At 37.9% G+C, this 25,932-nt stretch overlaps 1 protein-coding gene across 3 annotated transcripts in view; it reads left to right on the top strand.

The window, feature by feature from the left end:
* The first annotated feature begins 1,590 nt into the window (after positions 1-1,590).
* The window catches only part of ROCK2 (Rho associated coiled-coil containing protein kinase 2), a 147,619-nt gene continuing 123,277 nt past the window's right edge, over positions 1,591-25,932 (top strand). For 2 of the 3 annotated variants that reach the window (XM_028162237.2, XM_057557784.1), the window contains exon 1: positions 1,591-2,242. In XM_028162237.2, coding sequence (XP_028018038.2) covers positions 2,102-2,242 — 141 coding nt within the window. In that variant the 5' untranslated portion in view covers positions 1,591-2,101. The remainder of the gene's footprint in view (positions 2,243-25,932) is intronic. The other variant, XM_057557785.1, reaches the window with a different exon arrangement.

Below are 25,932 nucleotides of genomic sequence, written 5' to 3' on the forward strand. Positions count from 1 at the left end.
CTGAATTAAAATGTTACTTTTATAAGGTTAGGCCTTTGGAACTAGGTTGCCCTTTTATGGGCTTCTCTCTGACATGCTGGTGAGAAAGGTTCTTAAGATTTTTACTACTTAATGGATATCAGTGTAGATTTTTGGAGTGGTCCATCTATCTTATGACAGTTTTTCAGTTTTTGACATTGAAATGTTCTCTTAAGCATCTTCAAGGAAAAAAAAAATCCCATTCACTTAAAAACAACTGTATTCACCTCTTGTTCTTACAGCTACTCATTTTACATAGTTTCGAGTAGTGTGTACAAACTAATTTTTGTCCTCGTTGTTTTATTCAACCTTATTTCCAATACATCTTTTCATGTACTTGCCAAAATTTGACGTGCTTGACTTGAATCCTGCATACCTGCCAGGATTCCTTCTGTTAATCTGACAGAACTTGTTTGGATTATTCCCCAATTGTTGGACAATTGGGTCCATTCCCAGGTTTTGGTCATTATGAACATTCTGAATAGCCCTGCTATAAACATCTTTATGCAAGTTCTCCCCCCACCCCCCTTTGGATCATTTCCTTAGAAATGTACTTCCTTAAATGGGTTTACTGGGTCAAAGGGGCTCAATGAGCAGTTTTACAGCTCTTGGCACATACTTTTCAGATTGCGCCCTGGGTTGATCTGACCAATGGCAAGGGCCGCGAGAGGCAGGAATGTGGACGAGCGGCCCCTATGACCGCCCCTCTTCCGCCCCCCCAAAAGGCAAAGACCTCGAGAAGGTCTGCGGAGGGAAAGCATTTTTCTATCGCCCTCTTGTTCTCTTCAGGGTTGGTGTTGAAGCCCAGCTGGGAAGGCGACTGTTAGGGATGCGCAGAAAGGCTTCCGGGAGTCCAGGACTCCTGCCCAGGGGACAGAAGCAGCTCTTCCAGGCCCTCTTGCCCCAGGACTTGGATTCCAACCGCCCGTCCTCTTCGAGTTTCCGATTCACAAGGCACACCCTCCCGGCCTTTCCACTAAACTCTTCGTGGCCCAGACAGGCCCCTTGCAAGCGCAGAGCTCTGCAGGCGAAGGCAGCGAGTGGCGGTCGCTATTATTTTGGCGCGGGTGATGCAAGGCCCGCATAGCTGCGCGCTGAGTCAGCTGGGGCCGGGCGGAGGCGGGGGGCGCGGACCGACCCATCCCCCCACTACAAGCCGCCCGCCGCCTCCCACCCCCCGGCCCCGCGCCGGGTGCGGCCGGGCCGGGCTGGGCCGGGTCGGGGCGGTGGGGGTGGGCCTCCGAGTCCGTGGGGTCGTCCGCCCGGGCAGAGTCAGGCGAGAGCGGAGCCGCGGGAGCCCCCGGCGTGCCCTCCCCTCCCCCAGCTGGAGCTCGCGGGTCAAGTGAGGCGGTGACCGCACGCCCAGCCATTTACCCTCTGAGAACTCAAAAAGGGGGAGGAGGAAGCGGAGAAGAAAAGAGACTCAAAAAGGAGAAATGCGAAGCCAAGCAGACAGGAGGAAACGATAAAAAACGAGGAAAGGGGCGAGAGGAGGCGGAGGCCGGCGGGCGGGGGAGGTGGCGCGCGCGCGCGCGCGGGGGCGGGGCGGGGCGAGCGGGGGCGCGCCGGCAGCCGCGGGCCGAGGGGCTTGTGGGTAGCAGCTGCGCGCGGCCGTAGACAGGCGCCGCGCGGGAGTATGTGAGGGGTGCGGGCTTGTGGGACTGAGGCTGCCGACGGCGGTCATGGGAGAGGGCTGGGGGCGGCCGTAGTTGTCGGAGCCTGGGCTTCAGCTTCCCCGAGCCCCAGAGGGCGGGACAGTCCCGGCCCGGCGGTGGCGGCGCCACTTCCCCGCTCCCGCCCTCGGAGTCCTGAGGGAGCTCGCGGCGGAGGAACGGACCGGGCGGCGCGAATCTGACTGAGGGGCGGGGACGCCGTCTGTTCCTCGCCGTTCTCGGCCGGGCCTGGCCGGCCTCTCCGACACCCCCAGGTCCCGGGGCGCTGAGACCCGAAACCGGAGCTCGAGGCGGGCGGTGGGCCCGGGCGGAGCCCCGGCCGGAGCCGGCGGTTCGAGGGCGGCGCTAGGCCCCGAGGCGGCCGGGCCGGAGCGCGGGGAGCGGGGTGCGGGCCCGGCGGCGGCGGCGGCATGAGCCGGCCCCCGCCGACGGGAAAGATGCCCGGCGCCCCCGAGGCCGTGTCGGGGGACGGCGCGGGCGTGAGCCGCCAGAGGAAGCTGGAGGCGCTCATCCGAGACCCTCGGTCGCCCATCAACGTGGAGAGCTTGCTGGTAGGTGGCCGGGGCCCGGGAGCCCTCTCTGCTGACCGGTCACACCGCCGATTCCCCCGACTGCCCACCCCTCCGTGCCCACCCGTCCGTGGGGGGAGGTCTCGCCCCACCCCGCCCAGCTTCCGGCAGCCGGGGCCCGGGTCGGAGACCAAACATTTCTGCGACTAAGTTCCGGGAGTAGAGACCCACCTTTGATTCTTCCCTTCTGTCTCCTGGAGCCGGTGTCATCCCCGGCTGGCCCTTTCTTGGAGCTCTGGGAGGAAGCACCCCTCTTCTCCTTCCCGCCTGCCCTGGGGGTTTGGGGAGGTAGGGTGGAAGGTACGCTGTCCTTCAGGCACCAGGCTAGCCCGTTTGCAGAGCGTCATGCTGCGTGGGGACGTGAGTCCGAGGAAGCGAGAAACCTGGGGCTGTCCCTATGGGCAGTACCCACCTGGGGTACAGGACAAAGAGTTCAGTCTGAAATCTTGAAACACACAGCTAAGGTTTTCCTGTTTTCAGTTGTGTTTGAACGTTACTAGTTGCAATTTAGTGCATTTTAATTTATGTAAATTTAATTTCCGAGATCATTGCACCAGAGCTAAAGAATCCATCTGAATTGTAGAATGGAATCAATCTCTCCTTTTCATTGTATCTCTTTCCTGAGATGGCCTTTGAAATCCAAATTGATAGCCACGTAACGTCTGCTAGTTGGCTTTGTTTAAGAAAGGGACATGATTTACAGATCAGAAACGCACTGTAGAGTGCTTGTTTATTTCTTGTTTTTGTTAGGATAGACTGTTGTATTTCACAGACTCTTTGATTAGTATGCAGTAGAGATGCATTTATGGGAAAAGGGGGTGTGGGTTTTTACCCTGGAGAGGAGAAGAAAGCGAAAAAGATGCGCTGGATGTTAAATTAACCCTGGACGGCTAGAATTCAGGTAGATGACCCTTGGATCCTTCAGATATTCCCTTCCAGAACTCCCTTCCAGGACTTGTTCAGCTCTACTCCCTGACAGGAGAAATCTATTGACTGTATGATGAGAAAAACTGTCTCCTCCCTTTCCAGTGACTGACTGACTTTCCTTCAGAAGCCGTTGGTTATCCTTTGAGGTTTCTGGAATCATTTGCAGAGTGACTCAGTACCGTTTGGCTGAAGTGCAGGAACTGACTGAAGAGTGTCTTTCTGTACAATGCACAGAATGTAGTGATGTACTGTACTCTGTAAGACACGTTTGACATTTCCTCTTCCCGATTTTCATATTAGTGGGTTGTTCATATGTTTTCATGGGAGCATGGCACTATGAATAGTGTTTAGAAGTCTTCAGCTGGGGATAGGATTGGTTGCATGAAGGGCATAGCTTTTCCAAGGCCAAAGCAGAGACTCTGGGCTTCACTCCCAGCATTTTCGCTTTGGTATTTTGCTAGCAAAACTTTGACCTAAGGCCAGAAAGTTCAGTTAAAAATAGTACAGCAAATCTCAAGTATTCATCAAGTTCATATCCAACCTCAGATAGAAATTTTTTACACTTCACTTTCATCTCTTGGGTCTTTACTGATGTTCATCATAATTATTAGGGTTATTATGAGCTTGAGCCTAAGTTATTTATACATGGTAATGAGCATACATGCTTTTTTATTAAAGTGTTTTCTAAATTATTAAAATGAAGGCTGTTTTTAAAAAAGGAAGCATTACACATGCTCAGTAAACAATCTGGTCCATTCATTTATTGAGTGCCTAATACTGCCAAGACACTTTACACCTTTATTAAGGTAACATACTACTGGTATGACATCAGATGCTGCTGACTGGACGGATTTTGTTTTTGCTGTTTTTAGCTGATTAACTGTTATGGTTCTGAGTTGCAGTAAATCTTATCAGGCCAAAAATTGTCCTTTACTCTTTGAGGTTGCTGGTGTTTTCTATTGCAAAATGACGAACTGAAGATTTTTTCTAAACCATGTTATAGTAAGTTAGCTTTAAAATCATGTGTATTTCACTGTATCAAGTAGTAGAACGAATTAATTTTTAAAATTGTGGTAACATGTACATAACATAAAATTTACTGTTTTAACCATTTTTAAGTGTATAGTTCAGTGACATTGATTACATTCACATTATTGTGCAAGTATCACCGCTAGCCATCTCCAGGACTTTTTCATCTTTCCAGACAGAAATTCCAAGAATTAATTTTTTTTAAAAATTAATTAATTAATTAATTTATTTATTTATTATGGCTGTGGTGGGTCTTAGTTTCTGTGCGAGGGCTTCCTCTAGTTGTGGCAAGCGGGGGCCACTCTTCATCGCGGTGCGCGGGCCTCTCACTATCGCGGCCTCTCTTGTTGCGGAGCACAGGCTCCAGACGCGCAGGCTCAGTAGTTGTGGCTCACGGGCCTAGTTGCTCCACGGCATGTGGGATCTTCCCAGACCAGGGCTCGAACCCGTGTGCCCTGCATTGGCAGGCAGAGTCTCAACCACTGCGCCACCAGGGAAGCCCCAAGAATTAATTTTTAAAAGAGTGTTATAAAAACATATTTCCTGAAATAATGGTGCGGATCACTTTAAAGATTTGAAACCTTACCCTTTAGCCTTCATGTCACAATTGATCATTGTTTTACTGCGAATGGCATTTCTTTTGGTTTTATTATAGAAAATATTTTTCCTTTAACAGAGAAAATTTAAAGTAATATAATCTGATAAAAACACAGTCACTAATCTTAGTTACTTATTCAGGAGCTTAGAAAGTACCATTTAAAATTGTATACTGCCTAAGATGACAAAAGTAAGAAGATGAAGTATACCAGAAATACTGTATAATAGTTACTATATGGGTACTGTACGCTAGGCCTAGAAGGTAAAACTATTTGTTGGAAAAAATATTATATAACATGTAAAGTGCTTAGCTCAATGCTTGGTACATAGTAGTGCTCGTTAAATTTAGCTCACTTCTGTGTGCATTTAGCATATTTTTAGGTAAGTGCTTTATATTTCCTTTGAAAAGGAAAAGGTTTTATTGGCAACTATTTCTTGCTATAAAATTCTGAATGAGTAGCATTATCTTTTGAATTTGCCATCAGAAAAGTGCTAGCAATCATCAGGCATACCTAGAACTGGATTCCAAGACTGTCCGTATAGAGACTAAATTGTCTTTTTTTCTCTGCATCAGCTCGTTTTATGGAGGCTTTATATGGGTCCTTAAGATTAATCTGAAGAGAATATATCCCTTTGTGGTTGCAGATTGTGAGTTGCTTGGTATTATTTAAAAATAGAGTTTTGAGAGAGATTTGCTTCTGTAATACTTTTTTTTTTTTTTTGGAGGGAAGGATTGTCAGTAGTGTGCTTTTGCAGTGTTTGAAACTTTCGGGTAAATACCCATGCTTTGTTGTCAAGACTAAGCTTCTGATACTGCTTACCCAAATGTTATGGTAAAAAGAATTGTCCTTTAGTGTTATGATGGAGAGATGTCTTTCTAAAGGTCTGTGCTTTTGTGTTTTGATTTATTTTTTTAGGAGAGTAAATGATTGTTATAACTTGTGGGATTCAGGCTTGGGTAAACTGTTCCGTAAGGCTGGTGTTGATGGGGAAAGGTGATTAAAAATTTACTTATGATTTTCAGCCACTTAGAATACAAAACACTTTGATTTTATTATACCTGTAAACTATGTGAAAATATTTCTTATCACAGTGCTAAGATTTTCAGCTTGGTGATGTTTATTTGCTTATTTAAAATAAAATTGTATGTGCATTTTCCCCCCACTATATAACAAGTGTGAATATGATAAAGATACAAAAGTGAAATAGAATAAAAATTGAATAAAGAAGGTTTTATATGTGTTGTTCTTTTGTGAAATAAACATTGGGCATTTATAGCATAAATGGGATTATATTACTTTGAAACTTGCATTTTGATGGTCAGGAAATCTTTAAAGAAAATGAATTAGCTAGAGAAGTTGAAAAAAGTAATGTATAGAATTTACTAGTTAGGTGAAGTTGAACCCCTTTGAAAGTACAGGTCCACAGTCCCTCCCCCACAGTTCTGATATATAAAGAGCTCTGAAAACCTAGTTTTTGGTAAAACTTATTTGATGTAACATCTGACCTGATCTGATGTTACAGTATTTTAGGCGATTCATCTCTCTTGGTGTAAATATTAATAGCTTTCCCTGGAGAAATATTAGTGTTTGATTTCAGGGTGCTACCTCAGACTCCCCAGAGGGTTTTCGGGAATATACTGTATATAGTATATGTAGTTTATTACTATTCGAAAATCCAAAAAATTCTGAATTTGGAAACATCTTGCCCCACGGTAAGGCCAACATAGACTAAGTAAGGAAATATTGACTTATATACACCTTAAATAGTTGTAAAGAAATAGTGGATAATTATCTTGAAGCCTAAGTTGTTGTTGTTGTTGTTTTGGTTGAGTCCTGATCAGGTAGCTCTCTTTTCCCATTTCAAATTCTTAAGTATTCTAAACATACTAAGAGAATATAGCATGCAGATATGAATTATGAAGCATAAAAAGCAAGCATTCCTGAAATCACTGCTCAAGTTAATGAATAGAACACTAACCTATTGAAGTTACCTGTATTCTGCTGCTGCTGAATTTAGTCTTCCTTCATCCTCTCTCATCTGCTACCTGGAACTTTTTTTTTTTTTTTTTTATCATTTCCTTGCTTTATTTCATAGATTGCCACATTAGTATGTATTCCTAAACAATATTGTTTAGTTTTTCTTTTAACTTTATAAAGGGTTAACATCTGTATATATTCTTTTGTGACTTGCTTTTTCACTCAAAATTACTCACATTGTGGTTTATTAATTTTCACTCATACCATAAACCATAATATATTGCTTCAATCTACTTGATGGATATTTAGATTATTTTTCATTTTTTTGCTATCATGGAAAGTGTTGTGATCATTCTTGGAGCCCATGTGAAGTTTCTGTAGGCTAGGATATATATCGAGGAGTGGAATTGTTGGGTTTTAATATATTCTATGTTCAACTTAACAAGGTAGGGTTTAAGTTTTCCCCCAGCGTTTTACTGTGGAAAATTTCAAAGTATAGTGAAATTGAAAGAATTGATAATAAACATCCATATACTCATCACCTAATTAATAGCTTGCTATATTTGCTTTATTATATCTAGCCATCTCTTCATTCATCTGTCAATACATCTTTTGTTTTTGATTCATTTAAAGTAAGTTGCAGATGTGGTGCACTTCTCCATTAAACACTTAAGCATGCATTTCATTAAGTAGAGTTTTTTTCTTTAAAGATTAAATTTACATACAATGATACACAAATCTTAAATATCACATTGATGAGTTCTGACAAATGCACACACCTGTGTAATGCAAATCCTTATTGAGATATAGGACGCTCTTATCAACCTAGAAATCTCCCTCATATGCCTTTTCAGCTAATTCTACACCCCATTCTCTTGGAGTCAGTCGCTCTTCTGATTTTTTTTGGGGGGTGTAACTAAAGATTACTTTCACCTTTTCTAGAACTTCATATAAATGGAATCCTTTATAGTATGTACTGTTTTATATCTGGCTTCTTTAGTTCAGCATAGTTTTTGAGACTAATTCATGTTATTTTGTGTATCAGCAGTTCCTTTTTTATTGCTAACTAGTGTTCCATTATGTGTATAAACCACAATTTATTAGGCATCTTCTGTTGATGGCTGCCTGGGCTGTTTTCAGGTTTTGGCTATTTTGTATATATACTTCGGCTCTTAATAAACTTTGCTGTGAACAATCTTGTAGTAAGCCTTTGTGAGGACATATTTTCATTTCTCTTGAGTTAAATACCTACCTAGTAGTGGAATTACTAGGTCTTAGGGTAGGTGTATGTTTAGTTTTTTTAGAAAAATGTCAGACCTCTTCCCAAAATGGTCATATCATTTTACATTAACACGGCAACCTAGGAGAGTTCCAGTTCCTCTCCAACACTGAGTCTTAAATTTTAGCCATTCTGTGAGTGGATAGTAGTATTTCATTGTGGCTTTAGTTTGCATTTCTCTGATGACGAATGAGGTACTTTTTTATGCACTTAACTGGCCATTTGTATATCTTCTTTTGTGAAGCATCTGTTCAGATCTTTTGCCCATTTGAAAAAATTGTGTTCTTTCTTTTTGAGCTGTACAAGCTCTTTATATATCCTAGATACCAGTTCTTTGTCAAATATGTGGCGTGTCTATTTCTTTAATCACATTTTTTCATGGTTATTGCTTTTTCTGCCTAAGAGACTGTTGCCTATCCCCATGTCACAAGAAATTTTCCTTTCCTTTCTTTTAGAAGCTTTATAGTTTTACTTTTAGGTCTAGGATATGTGTTAAGCCAGTTTTAGTGTGTGGTGTGAGTTTGGGGTCAGGGTTCATTTCTTTCCCTCATATTCCCCAAATCGACTATCGAACACCATTTTTTCCTAGGTTTATTGAGATATTATTGACATTTAACATTGACAGTTGATACACATGTATTGCCAACTGTTCACCACAGTAAGGTTAGTTAACACACCCTTTACCTCTCATAATTACCATGCTGTTGTTGTTGTTGTGTTGAGAATATTTAAGATCTACTCTCTTAGCAACTTTAGGGTCTACTATACAGTATCATTAACTATAGTCACCAGCACCAGTTTTCAAAAAAATATCTTTCTTTTCTCGTTGGATTGCCTTGTTTGGCACCTTTGTCGAAAATCAGTTTACTGATAGGTGCACTTTTTATTTGCTTTTTTATCACCTTAGTAACTACATAAAGTCTTCAGTCATGGTTCTCCTGTTTAACCCATGCTCTGTTCAGAATTCTTTTTTAATTTTTTAATTTTTAATTTATATCATTTTACCTGAAGGAAATGGGCAGGCAACCATGGTTGAGACAGGGAAACATAGATTTTATTGTTTGAAGTGAAGAAAGATTTGTTATTTTTTAAATTATAAAAATAATATGTTCTTATTGTAGAAAATTTAGAGAATAAAGAAAGGTATAAATGCAAGTGACCCTTCTACATAGTCTCCTCACATAGAGATAACCACTGTTTAACATTTTGGTGCAAATATCTGTCTGAAGAAATTAAAATGTAAAAGAAGTAAAATTACACTGTATATGTGCTTTGTCATTGTTGTTTTTAACACTTAATGAATAATAGAAGCTTTTATGTAGTCAAATTTATTAGTCTTCTCACTGTAGAGTGATTTCTGGCTTAGATGTCATGCTTAGGACATTCTCCATTATCAAGATTATGATATCATAGACCTGAATTTTCTTTTAGTACTCTAATGGTTTTATTTTTAATGTTACTTTTATTTCACTTGGAATTCTGATGGAAACTATGAAGTAGGGGTACAAAGATTTCATCAGGAGATTTGTCTAAGTATCAGCACTAGAGTTCCCAAAATATTAATTGGGAGCCTCTGTTTATATTTCTGTATTGTCATATAACTTTGTTTGGAGAGTGGTGCTTGGGGGAATAAAGAGGGTAATTATTATAGGTTTGGTCTCCACTTGAGCTTCTTGAGTTTCTTCATGGAAATTACAACTTTGCAACTATACTTAAAATCCTATTCTGTGCTTTTATATATATATATATATTCCAAAAATATATAAATATGAGCTGTTAGTGATAAGGGTTACTGGTAAAGGGAATGTGGATGACTGAGAGCAGCTTATTACAATATAGCCTTTGGGGGGAAGAAAACCACAAAATAACATTTTCATTGGTAGCTTAGCTTATTTTATAGAGCTTAATATTTATTTATTTTAAATATTTATTTATTTATTTGGTTGCACCAGGTCTTAGTAGCACTGGCAGGCGGGCTCCCTAGTTTTGGCTCGCCAGTCCCTTAGATGTGGCATGCGAACTCTTAGTTGCAACGTGCATTTGGGATCTCGTTCCCTGACCAGGGATCGAACCGGGCCCCCTGCATTGGGAGCACGGAGTCTCATCCATTGCGCCACCAGGGAAGTCCCTAATATTTAAATTGATGTGAAATCGTGGTGGCATTTGGGACTCTACTAAAACTGTCTCTTCTCACTTTATCCTTGATTGGAGTCATTCTCCTTTCCTCTCATCTGTATCATCTGTACTTTTTTTTTTTCCTTTAAAGTATGATTAAATTACAGGCATATATTTGTAAATTCTGCATGTCAGTGTCCCAGATGACCCTCACTTACCTTTTTAGAAAGCATTTGGGTTTAGCATTTCTGTGTGTGTATGTGTGTGTGTGAGAGAGAGAGAGAGAGAGAGAGAGAGACAGAGACCGACAGAGACAGAGAAAAAGGAAATATTGAGGTTCACTTTTGGTTCATCATTGATAATCTTTTGGGGAATGTTTCTAAGTCCAAGAATGATTATATGGTTTGTTGCTTCATTTTGGTAAGGTATGGATTTTTCAGGTCTGATATATGAAGTGCTCTATAATTTTTTTTTGGTTATAGTTAACTGATCACTTAGTACTCAGTGTCTAATTTCTTTTATTCTCTAAAAGAGTTTCAGACTTTTTAAGTTATAAAGCAACTGATAGAAATTTTCTTCATTTTCAAGAGATTATAGACCTGGAACTAATTTTTAACATTTCATTGTTGGGGTTATTTTTTATGCCATGGAAATGAATAGCAGAGCCTCCTATTACTTTATTTAGATAGAAATGGAGCAGAGCAGGGTTGGCATTATCTTAATTACCTGGATGTTTGTGATGAGGAATGCTTAAGATACCAAGTTTTGTCTTATGTACTTCTTGGCTTTTGAGTTTATTTAATGGACAGAATACAAGCTCTTTTAGGACCTGGGTCTTTTTTGTCTTCCTCTTGATATGTCTTGTAAATATTTGTTGAATAACTAACAAATAATTCTTTTTTAAGTAACAGGAGTGATAAACTGTAGAAATATATCCCTGCTTGAAGAGATACTAAAGTATTCCCGAAGTAAAAATTTTGGTATATGTCCTTGTCACTTATTTCTTATCTACCTATGGGAAGGAAAATAAGTAAACACGTGTATGTGCAGAGAGGATATGGTGGTAGAATTAATTGGAAGGTTTGGGTGGTAGAATTAATTGGAAGTCAAGCAGGAAAGTGAATTGTGATTTGAATATTTTCTGGATTGTGCTGAAGCAGTTTGTCTTGGAAAGTATTTAAGCTACTTTTATTCAGTGTTTTAGGTGAAGTTAAAACAGCTCGTGTGGACTGAACAAACTTTATCATTTATCATGTATCTTCTGTTCTCTCTACCCCCTAACTTTTCTTCTGGTTAAACATATCCAGTTCCTTCTTACGAACCTAGGTGATGCCTGTGTTGAAACAGCGTTTCATGAGTAAGGGCAAATGAAATGCTGGTGGTGTGTTCGCAGGGTGAAATTCCTTAAAATGGCATGTTGGCTGTGATTAATGGTAGGGCAATATTCGTTTAACAAAATTAAAAACAAAGCCAAAGGGCATGAGAGATTTTGATCAGGATTCAAGAGTGTTATTACAAGTCACTATGAATGACTGTTTTGAAAACTTTTCAGATATTATCAGGCATTCTGATTACTAGCCCCAGCCCCAACCAACCACTGATTCTGTTCTGTTTCTATAAATTTTTCTTTCCTGGAAATTCCATACAAGTAGAATGACACAATATGCAGTCATTTGTTCTGGCTTCTTTCACCTAGCATAATGTTTTTGAGGTTCATCTACGTTTTAGCATGTATCAGTATCTTGTTCTTTTAAATTGCTGAATAATATTCCATTGTATAGATATACCACATTTTGTTTATGAAATTACCTTAATGTTTTTATTTCTCTTGGCTAGATTGCAAGGAGTGGGATTGCTGGGTCATATGGTAAGCTTATGCTTAACTTTTAAGGAGTGAACAAAATGTTTTCCAAAGTGGCTGCACCATTTTACATTCCCACCAGCAATGTATGAGGGTTCCAGTTTCTCTACATCCTCAGAGAACACTTGGTGTGGTCTGTCTTTGTGATTATAGCCATTGTAGTGCATGTTGCTAATGACACATGAGACTGAACACTATTTCATGTGCTTGTCAATTTTGCTTGTTCTTTTGATATTTTACTAATATACCATGAGTGTGGTATATAAAAGTTTTTAAATTTTGTATGCTACAGGCGAATTCCGATGTTTAAAAATAGAATGTGAATAAATACAGATCACAGCCCTTTGTAGGTGGAATTATCCTACTGACTAGTGCCTCCGCTAGTGTCTCCACTAGTGCCTCCTAATTAATACTAGGCCTTTTTTTTCTTTAAACCTTGTTATGGTACCTTTTTCTTCCAAGTAATGTATGAGCCTTGGTGAGCTGTGTAGGCCCGCAGTAATGGCAGAAATGGCAGTAGAGTCTCTACTAGTTGCGTTATTCCTAAGCTAAAGTTGAAGTACTTCTGACACATATGGCCTTTAAATGTTTCTCCATTCTGCTTTGTGCTCATCTTTTCTTTTTTTATTATTTTGAGCATCTTGAAGTAAGCTTATTTCTCTCTTGTTGACTCAACATTCATCTTTATACTTTTCTGTTTTACATGAAGATCAGGCAACAATTCTTTGTATCAATTTAGTAACTTGGTTCCTTTGAGGGTGGATAACTATTGGTATTTAAAACGCTGTATATTACACTCGTCTTTTGGTTTATTCTTTGAGTACCCACCTGAATTTAACAACGAAAAAAATGTTCTTCTTGTTTGTAGGTGGCATTGGATATTGATTTTGGGGATTACATTATGTGCAAAGTTTTGGAACGTAACCAAAACAGTATTCTTTTCAGATATAACGGTAACTGCCTTATTTGTGCATTCTGTATCAGGATATGACCCTACTGTTTCACCTTGTATTTCAGTATGATTCCTTTAGAAGTCATAAAAGTGTGCTTATTGAAATTGAAGTTTTCCCTTTAGCTTTAGTTTAGATGATTGTATTTTTTTTTTTTTTTAGTTTTTATTAAAGATAACCACACGTGGGGCTTTTTTTGAGCATTGAAGGGAAAATTTAGGAAATAATTCTTTTAATATTCAAGATGCTTTAATATATTAAAGATGAATTAAAAAATTTTTGGTCATAGTGATATTTATTTTTCTACAAGGAAAGTGCACCAGCACAGTTGTCATGCACTTTGAGGCCTGCAAGGTGTAGTGAAATGTGTTTTTGTATGTTGAAACCCTGTAAAAGTATTTAAAGTATTATATGTCTGAACATTAGTATGATTTTGAAAAATGCTTTACCTTTTGGGGATAACTTATTATAGAGTTAGAGTTTGTGGCACTTTAGACTTTTGTGCATTGAATAAATAGGGCCATATTTTTGTGTGTTACAGAGTGGATAAAGTTCAGGTTGAAGTTGAATGGTTAAAAATGGTGTATTATGGTTGACTAGTGTGCCTTTGTTAAAAGAATCAAAATTAAAATTTTTCTTCATGGACCATTAGATTTCATCAAGTGCTGCTAACAGGTCATATAACCAGCATCTATGGGAATTAGTAAAGAATAGAGGAAAAGATATCAAGATTGCGATTTTCTTTCAGGGAAATGATATGCCAAGTCAGAAATTGGGAAAAGAGAATGCAAAATGTAGTATTAATGTTAATAACAATATTCCATCTATTCTAAATTTAGAAAAATTTGGAGTCTCCAGAATATTTGGAGTTGCTTTTAAATATCTAAAACACAGACTTTGAATTTTTGTACTGGCTTTTCCATGATTATGTTTCCCAAAATATAATCACTGAAATTAGTATGCAAATGAAATAATGACGAATTTTTTCTATGAACTTTAAATGCATGGTATGATCCTACATTAGTTGCATTCAACGTGAAACAATTTTCTTTTTGTTTTCCATTCTTTCAAAAAGGTAATCTTAAGTTTTAATTTAATAAATGCATTGAAAAAATTTCCCTACTGGATTAAAATAAAAAGGGAAAATATATTCATGTATCTGGAAATTTAAAAACTTAATTTAATACCAATACAGTTTATGTCTTAGCTCTTAGAGGTCCTCTTAGTTAAGATTTTTCTAATCTATATCTGCTAAAGCCGATGGCTAAGGCAGTAGTTTTCTTTTTTTTTTTTTTTTTACATTTATATTAATATATTTCCATACAAATAACCCAATGAAAGTTTAGTATTAGTTGTTTTGTTTGTTTTTTTATACTGCAGGTTCTTATTAGGCATCAGTTTTATACACATCAGTGTATACATGTCAATCCCAATCGCCCAAATCAGCACACCACCATCCCCACCTCATCGCAGTTTTCCCCCCTTGGTGTCCATATGTCCATTCTCTACATCTGTGTCTCAACTTCTGCCCTGCAAACTGGCTCATCTGTACCATTTTTCTAGGTTCCACATACATGCATTAATATACGATATTTGTTTTTCTCTTTCTGACTTACTTCACTCTGTATGACAGTCTCTAGATCCATCCACTTCTCAACAAATGACTCAATTTCGTTCCTTTTTATGGCTGAGTAATATTCCATTGTATATATGTACCACAACTTTTTTATCCATTCGTCTGTTGATGGGCATTTAGGTTGCTTCCATGACCTGGCTATTGTAAATAGTGCTGCAATGAACATTCGGGTGCACGTGTCTTTTTGAATTACGGTTTTCTCTGGGTATATGCCCAGTAGTGGGATTGCTGGGTCATATGGTAATTCTATTTTTAGTTTTTTAAGGAACCTCCATATTGTTCTCCATAGTGGCTGTATCAATTTACATTCCCACCAACAGTGCAAGAGGGTTCCCTTTTCTCCACACCCTCTCCAGCATTTGTTGTTTGTAGATTTTCTGATGATGCCCATTCTAACAGGAGTGAGGTGATACCTCATTGTAGTTTTGATTTGCATTTCTCTAATAATTAGTGATGTTGAGCATCTTTTCATGTGCTTCGTGGCTGTCTGTATGTCTTCTTTGGAGAAATGTCTATTTAGGTCTTCTGCCCATTTTTGGATTGGGGTGTTTGTTTCTTTGATATTGAGCTGAATGAGCTGTTTATATATTTTGGAGATTAATCCTTTGTCCGTTGATTCATTTGCAAATATTTTCTCCCATTCTGAGGGTTGTCTTTTCGTCTTGTTTATGGTTTCCTTTGCTGTGCAAAAGCTTTGAAGTTTCATTAGGTCCCACTTGTTTATTTTTGTTTTTATTTCCATTACTCTAGGAGGTGGATCGAAAAAGATCTTGCTGTGATTTATGTCAAAGAGTGTTCTTCCTATGTTTTCCTCTAAGAGTTTTATAGTGGCTAGTCTTACATTTAGGTCTCTAATCCATTTTGAGTTTATTTTTGTGTATGGTGTTAGGGAGTATTCTAATTTCATTCTTTTACATGTGGCTGTCCAGTTTTCCCAGCACCACTTATTGAAGAGACTGTCTTTTCTCCATTGTATATCTTTGCCTCCTTTGTCATAGATTAGTTGACCATAGGTGCGTGGGTTAATCTCTGGGCTTTCGATCTTGTTCCATTGATCTATGTTTCTGTTTTTGTGCCAGTACCATATTGTCTTGATTACTGTAGCTTTGTAGTATAGTCTGAAGTCAGGGAGTCTGATTCCTCCAGCTCCATTTTTTTGCCTCAAGACTGCTTTGGGGGCTTCCCTGGTGGCGCAGTGGTTGAGAATCTGCCTGCCAATGCAGGGGACACGGGTTCGAGCCCTGGTCTGGGAAGATCCCACATGCCGCGGAGCAACTAGGCCCTTGAGCCACAACTACTGAGCCTGCGCGTCTGGAGCCTGTGCTCCGCAACGAGAGAGGCCGCAATAGTGAGAGGCCCGCGCACCGCGATGAAGAGTGGCCCCCGCTTGCCACAACTAGAGAAAGCCCTCGCACAGAAACGAAGACCCAACACAGCCAAAAATAAAAATATATATAAAAAAAAAAAAAAAAAAAAAAAAAAAAAAGACTGCTTTGGCTATTCGGGGTCTTTTGTGTCTCCATACAAATTTTAAGATGATTTGTTCTAGCTCCGTAAAAAATGCCATTGGTAATTTGATAGGGATTGCATTGAATCTGTAGATTGCTTTGGGTAGTATACTCATTTTCACAATGTTGATTCTTCCAATCCAAGAACATGGTATATCTCTCCATCTGTTGGTATCATCTTTAATTTCTTTCATCAGTGTCTTATAGTTTTCTGCATACAGGTCTTTTGTCTCCCTAGGTAGGTTTATTCCTAGGTATTTTATTCTTTTTGTTGCAATGGTAAATGGGAGTGTTTCCATAATTTCTCTTTCAGATTTTTCATCATTAGTGTATAGGAATGCAAGAGATTTCTGTGCATTAATTTTGTAACCTGCAACTTTACCATATTCATTAATTAGCTCTAGCAGTTTTCTGGTGGCAGTTTTAGGATTCTCTATGTATAGTATCATGTCATCCGCAAACAGTGACAGTTTTACTTCTTCTTTTCCAATTTGTATTCCTTTTATTTCTTTTTCTTCTCTGATTGCCGTGGCTAGGACTTCCAGAACTATGTTGAATAATAGTGGTGAGAGTGGACATCCTTGTCTCGTTCCTGATCTTTAGAGGAAATGCTTTCAGTTTTTCACCATTGAGAATGATGTTTGCTGTGGGTTTGTCATATATGGCCTTTATTATGTTGAGGTAGGTTCCCTCTATGCCCACTTTCTGGAGAGTTTTTATCAGAAATGGGTGTTGAATTTTGTCAAAAGCTTTTTCTGCATCTATTGAGATGATCATATGGTTTTTATTCTTCAATTTGTTAATATGGTGTATCACATTGATTGATTTGCGTATATTGAAGAATCCTTGCATCCCTGGGATAAATCCCACTTGATCGTGGTGTATGATCCTTTTAATGTGTTGTTGGATTCTGTTTGCTAGTATTTTGTTGAGGATTTTTGCATCTATATTCATCAGTGATATTGGTCTGTAATTTTCTTTTTTTGTAGTGTCTTTGTCTGGTTTTGGTATCAGGGTGATGGTGGCCTCATAGAATGAGTTTGGGAGAGTTCCTTCCTCTGCAATTTTTTGGAAGAGTTTGAGAAGGATGGGTGTTAGCTCTTCTCTAAATGTTTGATAGAATTCACCTGTGAAGCCATCTGGTCCTGGACTTTTGTTTGTTGGAAGATTTTTAATCACAGTTTCAATTTCATTACTTGTGATTGGTCTGTTGATATTTTCTGTTTCTTCCTGATTCAGTCTTGGAAGGTTATACCTTTCTAAGAATTTGTCCATTTCTTCCAGGTTGTCCATTTTATTGGCATAAAGTTGCTTGTAGTAGTCTCTTAGGATGTTTTGTATTTCTGTGGTGTCTGTTGTAACTTCTCCTTTTTCATTTCTGATTTTATTGATTTGAGTCCTCTCCCTCTTTTTCTTGATGAGTCTGGCTAATGGCTTATCAATTTTGTTTATCTTCTCAAAGAACCAACTTTTAGTTTTATTGGTCTTTGCTATTGTTTTCTTTGTTTCTATTTCATTTATTTCTGCTCTGATCTTTATGATTTCTTTCCTTCTGCTAACTTTGGATTTTGTTTGTTCTTCTTTCTCTAGTTTCTTTAGATGTAATGTTAGATTGTTTACTTGAGATTTTTCTTGTTTCTTTAGGTAGGCTTGTATAGCTATAAACTTCCCTCTTAGAACCGCTTTTGCTGCATCCCATAGGTTTTGGGTCGTCGTGTTTTCATTGTCATTTGTCTCTAGGTATTTTTTTATTTCCTGTTTGATTTCTTCAGTGATCTCTTGGTTATTTAATAACGTATTGTTTAGCCTCCATGTGTTTGTCTTTTTTACGTTTTTTTCCCTGTAATTCATTTCTAATCTCATAGCGTTGTGGTCAGAAAAGATGCTTGATATGATTTCAATTTTCTTAAATTTACTGAGGCTTGATTTGTGACCCAAGATGTGATCTATCCTGGAGAATGTTCCGTGCGCACTTGAGAAGAACGTGTAATCTGCCGTTTTTGGATGGAATGTCCTATATATATCAATTAAATCTATCTGGTCTATTGTGTCATTTAAAGCTTGTGTTTCCTTATTTATTTTCATTTTGGATGATCTGTCCATTGGTGTAAGTGAGGTGTTAAAGTCCCCCACTATTATTGTGTTACTGTCGATTTCCTCTTTTATAGCTGTTAGCAGTTGCCTTATGTATTGAGGTGCTCCTATGTTGGGTGCATATATATTTATAATTGTTATATCTTCTTCTTGGATTGATCCCTGGATCATTATGTGGTGTCCTTCCTTGTCTCTTGTAACATTCTTTATTTTAAAGTCTATTTTATCTGATATGAGTATAGCTACTCCAGCTTTCTTTTGATTTCCATTTGCATGGAATATCTTTTTCCATCCCCTCACTTTCAGTCTGTATGTGTCCCTAGGTCTGAAGTGGGTCTCTTGTAGACAGCATATATATGGGTCTTGTTTTTGTATCCATTCAGCCAGTCTATGTCTTTTGGTTGGGGCATTTAATCCATTCACGTTTAAGGTAATTATCGATATGTATGTTCCTATGACCATTTTCTTAATTGTCTTGGGTTTGTTTTTGTAGGTCCTTTTCTTCTCTTGTGTTTCCCACTTAGAGAAGTTCCTTTAGCATTTGTTGTAGAGCTGGTTTGGTGGTGCTGAATTCTCTTAGCTTTTGCTTGTCTGTAAAGCTTTTGATTTCTCCATCAAATCTAAATGAGATCCTTGCTGGGTAGAGTAATCTTGGTTGTAGGTTCTTCCCTTTCATCACTTTAAGTATTTCATGCCACTCCCTTCTGGCTTGCAGAGTTTCTGCTGAGAAATCAGCTGTTAACCTTATGGGAGTTCCCTTGTATGTTATTTGTCGTTTTTCCCTTGCTGCTTTCAGTAATTTTTCTTTGTCTTTAATTTTTGCCACTTTGATTACTATGTGTCTCGGCGTGTTTCTCCTTGGGTTTATTCTGTATGGGACTCTCTGCGCTTCCTGGACTTGGGTGGCTATTTCCTTTCCCATGTTAGGGAAGTTTTCGACTATAATCTCTTCAAATATTTTCTCTGGTCCTTTCTCTCTCTCTTCTCCTTCTGGGACCCCTATAATGCGAATGTTGTTGCGTTTAATGTTGTCCCAGAGGTCTCTTATGCTGTCTTCATTTCTTTTCATTCTTTTTTCTTTAGTCTGTTCCGCAGCAGTGAATTCCACCATTCTGTCTTCCAGGTCACTTATCCGTTCTTCTGCCTCAGTTATTCTGCTATTGATTCCTTCTAGTGTAGTTTTCATTTCAGTTATTGTATTGGTCATCTCTGTTTGTTTGTTCTTTAATTCTTCTAGGTCTTTGTTAATCATTTCTTGCATCTTCTCAATCTTTGCCTCCATTCTTATTCCGAGGTCCTGGATCATCTTCACTATCATTATTCTGAATTCTTTTTCTGGAAGGTTGCCTATCTCCACTTCATTTAGTTGTTTTTCTGGGGTTTTTTCTTGTTCCTTCATCTGGTACATAGCCCTCTGCCTTTTCATCTTCTCTTTCTTTCTGTAACTGTGGTTTTTGGTCCACAGGCTGCAGGATTGTAGTTTTTCTTGCTTCTGTTCAGGCAGTAGTTTTCAAACCTCGTTATACATAGGACTCAACTAGAGATTTTTAGAAATGTTGATGCCTGGAATCCACCTTCACCCATTCCAATATAATTGGTATGTGGTGTGACCTGGGGATCGGGAGATTTAAAAGTTCCACATCTGATTCTCAAGTGCAGGAAAATGTGGGAACCGCTGAGCTGAGAGGTGCAGTATTCAAAGATTGGCAGAGGGGCCATTGGGTCCAAAATGTATCTGAGAAAAGGAGGATTTTTTTTTTCTTCTTTTATATTTGTGGCTCAGAGAGGCTTGAATGAAACCATAAAGTCAGAATTACCTGATGAAAGCCAGAATCACAGCTAGGGTGCTTGGTGGAAATGGTGTCAGATCTTGTGATTTAGATTGTCTGTAGTGGGGCCAGGAATTTGCATTTAAACAAGCATGTCAGTTGATTCTTTTTTTTGAAAAAATTAATTAATTAATTATTTTTGGCTGTGTTGGGTCTTTGTTGCTGTGCATGGGCTTTCTTTAGTTGTGGCGAGCGGGGGCTACTCTTCGTTGTGGTGCGCGGGCTTCTCATTGTGGTGGCTTCTCTTGTTGTGGAGCATGGGCTCTAGGCGAGTGGGCTCAGTAGTTGTGGCTCCAGGACTCTAGAGTGCAGGCTCAGTAATTGTGGCTCACGGGCTTAGTTGCTCCGCGGCATGTGGGATCTTCCTAGACCAGGGCTCGAACCCATGTTCGCTGCATTGTCAGGTGGATTCTTAAGCTCTGCGCCACCAGGGAAGTCCCATCTCAGTTGATTCTGATTTAGGTAATCTGCAGGTCAGAGTTTGAGAAACACTATGTGTTGCTTCTTATACTGATTGAAAAAAGCCAAAATCAAATGGTTGAGATCTCTGGCACACAGAATTGTATATGTGGGAAACGCTGGCATATGGAGGGATGCCAGATTTTCTGAAATATCAAGTGTCATCACATTGTATATCTTTTTTTAGAGCTCCATAGGAATCAGACCAAGGCTTTTCTTTTTCTCATTTTAGAAGAAAATTTAACTTGCTGAGGTTTTATGAAGGGAGAATCAGACAAGATACACCAAATAGAAATGAAAAAAATTTTATTGTGGTAAAATATACACAATACAAATTTCAATGTGGAAATGTTATCATTACATCTTACCCTTCAGTGGGAAATATAGTCTACAGAGACTTACTGTCCTCGAAATATATACTTCTGATGTTTTACATTTAACAAATGATGATGGGAAAATAGTGACAGTCTTTTTATTCCCTGACAGTTGATTTAATTTAGGAAGAAGAATTTCACTAGAAATGTATGGTCCTTCAGAGACTAGCACCTAAAGCAGGATGGTTTATGTCTGTGATTGTTATCTGTGTTGAAAAAAATAATAAAATCATTCAAAAATTATTTTGTGGTCTCTTTACAAGCAAGCAAAAAAATATTGTAAAATATTCAAAACCCTTATATTAAACTATTTTGAAATTTTATTTTCAAAGCAGCCTTCAAGTCATTAGTTACATTAATAGTCATCTTATTAACATGTTAGTGTTTAGATTTTTTAAAAGTATACATTCTTTGCGATTATTTCTCTTCACTTCATTTAAAATTAGAGATATCCAGATGATTCATAGGCAGTGGAAGATATCCATATTTTTCATTCACTGAAGTATTTGTATATCAGATTTCCTGTTCTTAGGCCATTTTAATTTTGGTGGTTAAGGGGTATGTGCATATTTCATAAATTTGAAAATTAAAATTTGCATTTATTGATTCTTGTCAAAATAGTTAAGCTCTTAGAGGAATAGCAGTTGTGACTTTTGTCTTTTTTTTAGTATTTGAAATCTTCAGCAACTCACTTTTTGTAGATTTTATCTTGTGGCTAATAAAACTGCATAATTGTGGCCAAGGCACAATTAACTAATATTTATGAGACTAGGGTGATACATAAGAGTATCTTTAAAGCCCTAAAATTTTGTGACAGTTTATCTTTTAAAACATATGCATCCTTTCCAAATGATTGCTAAATAGAAAGATAACTACAAATGTGAAACATCTGAAATTGGGTGACCCTTCTTTTACTGCCTTAATATACTTCTACTATTGTCTTTAGAAGTTTGTTACATGTGATTTACTAACATTTTATTGGAAGTGTTTTTCTGATTTAGAAACATTTTACAGCTAGTGATTAGAATCCCTATTCCATATACCTCAGTATTTTATTGCTTTAGTCAGCGTTTCTAAATATTTGACAAAATGCAGTTTAATTTGAGACTTCATGATTCCTTATGCCATATCCATGCTAAAAGAATTTTAAGGCATTATTTCTGACTGTAGCTTAAGTGGAATATATTGCAAAATTTAAAATTAGAGTATGAATGTGTTTTGTTAATCTTACATTGAGGCTAGTGAAAAATTTTGTCACAAAAGCAAGATATTACATTATAAAAGAATGAGAAAACTGAACTAAGGGATTTTACTAGTAGTTCTGATAAACTGTTTCTGCTGCAAGCATATATTTTTGTATAAAAGGGGAAGCTGTAAAATTACAAATTTTGAAGGCATTACTGAAAACAGATTTGTTTTCCGCATTTAAGACATTTCCATAATAGGAAAACGATGGATGATACAAATAAAACTAAATTTAGAACTAATAAAAGGAAACTCTAGTACAAAATTGGCTTATGAAATTTCCTTCAGAGGGAAGTCATAAAGTAAAACACTTACATTTTTAAAAAGTTAATTACTGATTTTGGGGAGAGGGAGTTGTAGAGAGGGGATTGCTGTAAATTTTAGCATAAGGAAGTTTTGTCTTTCAAGATGATATGGAGAATGTAAGTCCCTGGCATAGTGTTTTACTGTGCTTTTTGTCCTCACTTGTAAACAGAATTTTTCAGTTTGGTCCAAGTTAAAACAAATTTGTGAAATAAAAGTTTAAAAAATCTGAACAATGACTTGCTTATTTCAAATTATTTTCTGTAAGTAAAATTCCATTGTAATAAGTCCATAAAATGAATACTGTTTAAGCTGTATTCATATATGAAAATACAGATGAATTTTTTCCTTAGGAATTTTTTTTTTGGTCTAAGGTAGTAAAGATGGAAAAAAATGAAATGGCTGGATTCTTTTCAAGCGTATTTTTAGAAGAGAAGCAGAGTAGTATAATGGAGAGAATGCTGGATTTAGAGTCAGAAGACTGGTGTTAATTAATTAGGTGTTGCATTAATTATCTTTCTGTCCATGAGTGATAATTTACAAGACTCTATCTGTCCACCTCAAGGAGAGGTGAAGATTAAATTCAGTGCGAAACTAACTATATGTGCTAGTTTCTGTAAACTGAACAGAACTTTAGCTGTTTTACAGGCAGTTGCAGAACTATGTGTAACACAGCCTATGTTTTATATGTCTCTGTCTTCAAAAAGGTATGTGCATACAGAATCAGTCTCCTGATGTTAGCCTGATTTTTCCAAAAAGGTAGCACATTAATTTGCACATACTCAGTTCTCTGAAGTATTAAATTAATGAATGAAAAGTGGTTGGCATTTTTATTTTTTAATTTACTGAGGATAATTCATTTCATTGGGTGAATATTTGCTTATATGCATTCTTTGGATTACTTTATTACACTGCAAATGTCACTTTTTCCCAACTGATGTTTATTGTTTTTCAGTAGGTATGATATGGAATTATCAAAACAGAGTCTGGTGTTCTTATGTAATGTTTAAGATTTCAGAAATCCTGACATAAATATATGAGGAAGAGTCATGACAATTTTTAAACCATTGCATTATTCACTTGCAAGAATATTAATTATGCTTTATATAAGGTTTACAGGAGAATTTGGGTTGCACCAACAGTTCTTAACTGTGGCTTGAATTTAGCAAATTTTGGCCTACATTTCTTTTTTTTAAAAAATTAATTAATTAATTAATTTTTGGTTGCGTTGGGTCTTAATTGCTGCACGTGGACTTTCTCTAGTTGCAGCGAGTGGGAGCTACTCTTTGTCGCGGTGCGTGGGCTTCTCATTGCGGTGGCTTCTCTTGTTGCTGAGCACCGGCTCTAGGCACACGGGCTTCAGTAGTTGTGGCTCGTGGGCTCTAGAGCGCAGGCTGAGTAGTTGTGGCGCACGGGCTTAGTTGCTCTGCGTCATGTGGGATCTTCCCGGACCAGGGCTCTGAACCAATGTCCCCTGCATTGGCAGGCGGATTCTTAACCACTGTGCCACCAGGGAAGTCCCCTGGCCTACATTTCTTAACACAGGTAAGTTTAGGAACAACGATGAAGTATAGTTTGGAAGATGTAAATTGCAGATGTTATCCTGTATTACCTCTGATATAGATTCTGGTCTTTAGGTATACCACGGTAATTATAAATTTATCATCTATAAAAATATACACAGGTAGCATAATAGTATATGATCATTCTGTATTGATGGCCACTGCAGTCAGTAACTGATTTTCTTGGCTCATGTAATTTCAGAGCTGATTTGGGGATTTAGGATCTGGTAACAGAGGTGGGTCTTATTATATAAGTCCATTGTCAACCGTTTAACAACCTCATGAATTTGGAATTTGTATTTCTACAGGCTAGAAAAACTGAATTGGTATCCAGACATAATTTTTTTTTCTTTTTTTAAAAAATCTTTTGGCTTCACCGCATGGCATCTGAGATCTTATTAGTTCCCAGGGATCAAACCCGCACCCCCTGAATTGGAAGCTCGGAGACTTAACCACTGGACTGCCAAGGAAGTCCCTATCCAGGCATAATTGAAATGAATATGGGGAGAGTTCTGTTGGTAGTCACTGTTATGGTGATACATTAAACACTTTCCCTGTTGTGGCATTTATGAGTTAGGAAATGAATTTTATCTACTTTTATTTATTTTTTTAATTTCAGTGTTTTTTCTTAGAGAGTCTTCAGCATAGACTGTTTTCTGTTTGTGGTTGGTCTCTATGCTTAGGTGCCTATGTATCTGTCTCCATAATAGCAGGACATGGCTCACAGATGATGGGCTTTGGGGGATAGAGGCTTATCTTCAGAGATGTGAAAAGGAAAAGAGTGAACAGGACCAATCATCTTTTCACCAATAATTGAATATATCATGTTTTTTTATACTCTTAGCTTTTGTCTCTACCTGGAATGCTCTCTCTCCTCTGCTTTTGTCAATTTACAAAAAAACAAAATAAACTTCATTTTTTAACTACAAAAGTAATACATGTCTATCTAAAAAATTAAAAATTATAGAAGTAAATGTAAGTTCTCTTCTTAGCCCTCTCTTTTTGATCTCAGTCTTCTGAGACAACCACTTTTTAACGCATCAGGGTATCCCTTTCCCTTTCTCTGTGCATAATATAACAGCATATTGGTGTTTCATTTTCCCCCCCTTGCATTAAAAAAAACATACAGGGACTTCCCTGGTGGTCCATTGGTTAAGACTTAGCCCTCCAATGCAAGGGGTGCGGGTTCGATCCTTGGTCAGGGAGCTAAGATCCCACATGCCTCGTGGCCAAAAAACCAAAACATAAAAAAAAAACCCAGAAGTAATATTGTAATAAATTCAATAAAGACTTTAAAAATGGTCCACTTCAAAAAAACTTTAAAAAAATTAAAAAGTAAAAAATAAAGCTTAAAAGTACTTAAAAAAACCCACAAATATTTGTTGTTTTTTAAAAACCAAAATGCAACTATAACATATGTGTTGTTCTGTATTTGCTTTTTCTTCATTTATTTTGGAGGTCATCCAGTCAATTTATAATTCACCTAGTTCTTTTTAAATGGTGTAGAGTATTCTATTATCTGGATTTGATATAATTTATTTTACTATTCCAATATTGATAGACATTTAGTTTATTTTCTTCCATTATAAACATTGCTGCAGTGAACATCATTATAAATATTTTTGTGCATGTATGTGAATATTTTTGTAGATTTCTAGAGATGGAATTGTTAAAGTGTGTGCACGTTTAAAATTCCAAAATAATCTCTATTGCCTTTTTTAAAGGCTGTAGCAAATTGAACACTCCCAATAGTGATGAGAATACACACACGTACTCCCATATCTTTGTTAGGCTGAATAACATCAGCCTTTTATGTTATTTGCCAATCTGGTAGGCGAAAAAAGCCATTATGACCTTTTGTTTTTATATGTATTTCAGTATTTGATTACTAATGAGATTGAGTACCCGCTGTTAATCATTTCTGG

The sequence above is a fragment of the Balaenoptera acutorostrata genome, chromosome 12 (genome assembly GCF_949987535.1).
Source record: "Balaenoptera acutorostrata chromosome 12, mBalAcu1.1, whole genome shotgun sequence".
Lineage (NCBI taxonomy): Eukaryota > Metazoa > Chordata > Mammalia > Artiodactyla > Balaenopteridae > Balaenoptera > Balaenoptera acutorostrata.